Source organism: Kogia breviceps, chromosome 1 (assembly GCF_026419965.1).
Source record: "Kogia breviceps isolate mKogBre1 chromosome 1, mKogBre1 haplotype 1, whole genome shotgun sequence".
Taxonomy (NCBI): Eukaryota; Metazoa; Chordata; class Mammalia; order Artiodactyla; family Physeteridae; genus Kogia; species Kogia breviceps.
The window spans coordinates 57,687,337-57,689,964 of record NC_081310.1 but is presented as its reverse complement, the minus strand read 5'-3'; the positions used below and the strand labels follow the sequence as shown (position 1 = coordinate 57,689,964).

The 2,628-nt window shown below is 57.0% G+C and overlaps 1 protein-coding gene across 1 annotated transcript; it reads left to right on the top strand.

Moving 5' to 3' along the window:
* Positions 1–1,358: 1,358 nt before the first annotated feature.
* LOC131753478 (Golgi-associated RAB2 interactor protein 4-like) lies at positions 1,359–2,354 on the top strand (the record flags this gene model as incomplete). Its single annotated transcript, XM_059058840.2, has 1 exon — positions 1,359–2,354. A coding segment is annotated over exon 1 (996 nt), but the record flags the coding sequence as incomplete, so codon positions are not given.
* Between the last annotated feature and the right edge of the window lie 274 nt (positions 2,355–2,628).

The following is a 2,628-nucleotide window of genomic DNA, read 5'->3' as shown; positions in this document are numbered from 1 at the left end:
TCTCATAGAAATCTCTGGTGAGGACTTCCCTGGTGGCACAGTGATTAAGAACCCACCCGCCAATGCAGGGGACATGGGGTTCGATCCCTGGTCGGGGAAGATCCCACACGCCGTGGAGCAACTCAGCCCGTGCACCACACCTACTGAGCCTGCGCTCTAGAGCCCAGGAGCCACAACTACTGAGCCCACGCGCCACAATGACTGAAGCCCACCTACCCGAGAACCCGCGTGCTGCAACTACTGAAGCATGCACACCTAGAGCCCGTGCTCTGCCACAAGAGAAGCCACCACAATGAGAAGCCTGCACACCACAACGAAGGGTAGCCCCCGCTTGCCGCAACTAGAAAAAGCCTTCGTGCACCAACAAAGACCCAACGCAGTGGAAAAAAAAAAAAAAACAAGAAGAGAAATCTTTGGTGAGACCTCACGGTTTCTGGGCTTGGAGGGCAGTTCTGGATCTGAGGTTCCTTTCCTGATCTTAGCAGCCAGAACCCCTAAATAGTTAATGTAGTCTTCTGTCTGTCTCTATCTTTTCTTGCCTCCTCCTACCAATTTTTAATGTTATTATTAAAAATCACCATCGACGTTTACTGAGATGTTATGAAAGGACAGACTAAGGATCGCCACTGCCAGCTCTACGTTATTCGATACAATTAAACCATGGGCTTAAATGGTTCAAATTTAGCCCATCATCATACATTCCTATAGATTTCATCCAGTAGCTAAATCTGGGGGAGGAAAAGAAAAAGGACCCACACAAAATTTTCCCAGTTGAAGACATTTTTATTCTAGTAGCCACCTCAGTCGCTGGAAGCATGGGCCTGTCCTCCGCGGGGGCAATGGCGCGTTTGGGAGAGGATGGGGGCCCTGCACTGGGCGGGCGGGGCGGGGCAGCTGGGGGATGAGGCAAAGGGCTATGTGACAGTGATAGGTCACAAAGGGCATCAGAGGATAAATAGGCTGTGCCAGGGCCTTAGGCCGAGAAAGTGGTTACTTCTCTCACTAGGACTGACGTTCACAGCCGCTTGGGGAGATAAAAACCCAGAAGCGGAAGTGAGCTGAGGCCGAGGGGGAGCCTACCATACCTCTCTACACACTTGAAGAGATTCAGCCTGGGGTCCAGCCGCCCTACAGAGTCCCCGCTGTGACCATCGGTGCCCCTACCCACACCCCTGCCTCTGGGAGACCCTGAGGCAAAGGTGGGGGCCTGTGGGCTGGGCTTGGAAGACCTGCCATAAGGCCGCCTGCGTGACACAGGAGCACCGCAGCTCGCTCTGCTCTTCGGCCCATTAGGCCGAGGGAGGGAAGAGCCAGGGGCCCGCCTTAACCACGCTGCCTGGCAGTGATCGAAGACAGCCATGAGTGGGGACTCTCTGCTCCCGTATCACACGGCCCAGAGCAGCACCGGGCTGGGCCTGTTCAAAAGCACCATGGGGGAGCTGCAGCAGCAACTGCACAACGGCGAATACGACATATTCAAGTATGCGCCGATATTCGAGAGCGACTTTATCCAGATCACGAAGAGGGGACACGTGATTGACGTGCACAACTGTGACTGCACGGTGACCGTGGGCATCGCATCCACCAGCCCCGTCCTCCCACTCCCAGACATCATGCTGCTGGCCCGACGGGCCACCGGCTGTGAACAGCACGCTGAGCACAGCCAGCCCACCAAGGGGAAGAGCCACAAGGTTGCCAAGACCTTAGAGCTCACCAGGCTCCTTCCCTTGAAGTTTGTGAGGATCTCCACGCACAATCGTGACAAACGACAGCTGCGCGTGAAGTTTGCCACTGGCCGCTCCTTCTACCTGCAGCTGTGTGCCCCTCTGGACGCGCAGGAAGACCTCTTCGCCTACTGGGAAGAGCTGATTTACCTCCTGCGACCACCATTGGACGGTCACAGCCGCACCTACGCTGTTCCAGCCGGGGACATGATCTGCAGGACTCTGTTCGAGGAGGAGGAGGAGGACGGGAGGAGCCCGGCAGTGGAGGATTTCCAAGGAGAGTGGGATGAGGACCAGGTGAGCATCAGGAGCCTCCACACGCCCTCTGAGGTGGCCGCGGTCGGGTCTGCAGCTTTTGCTGGCGGGGAGGGGATCCAACTGGACTCCCACAAGCCCGATACCATGTCCGATGTGGCCACTGCCAAAGCAAAACCTACAGTGCTTGACAAAGAGTCAGCATCGCGCGCAACGACAAAGGTGGAGACAGCAGGGGTGGCAGGCGGCACCGCAGCGGGTGCTTTGAGCGTGGCAGAGATCCAGTCTCCTGCCCCCGAAGAGCAGAGCACGGCCATAGCAGCCACAGCCAGCAAGGGTCCAGGAGCAAGTAAAACCAACACAGCCACTGGGGGCACTGCGGGGAACAAGACCATCCAAAAAGCAGCCGGCCCGGCCTCAGGCAGCCGGAGAGCCACTAGAGACGACCAAAAGGAGAAAGGCCACGGCAGCCCGGGGGACAACAAGCAGGGCACTGCTCACAAAGCCATCAGCCGTGCTCCCATCACCAACGAGTCCAGGACCTCGCACAAATCGGGCAGGAGCTTACCTACAGCAAGTTCAGGTTCCATCACCAAGAGACTCAGCAGGATCGGCTCTTTCTTCAGGAATGTCAGAGCCAAGCTTACGA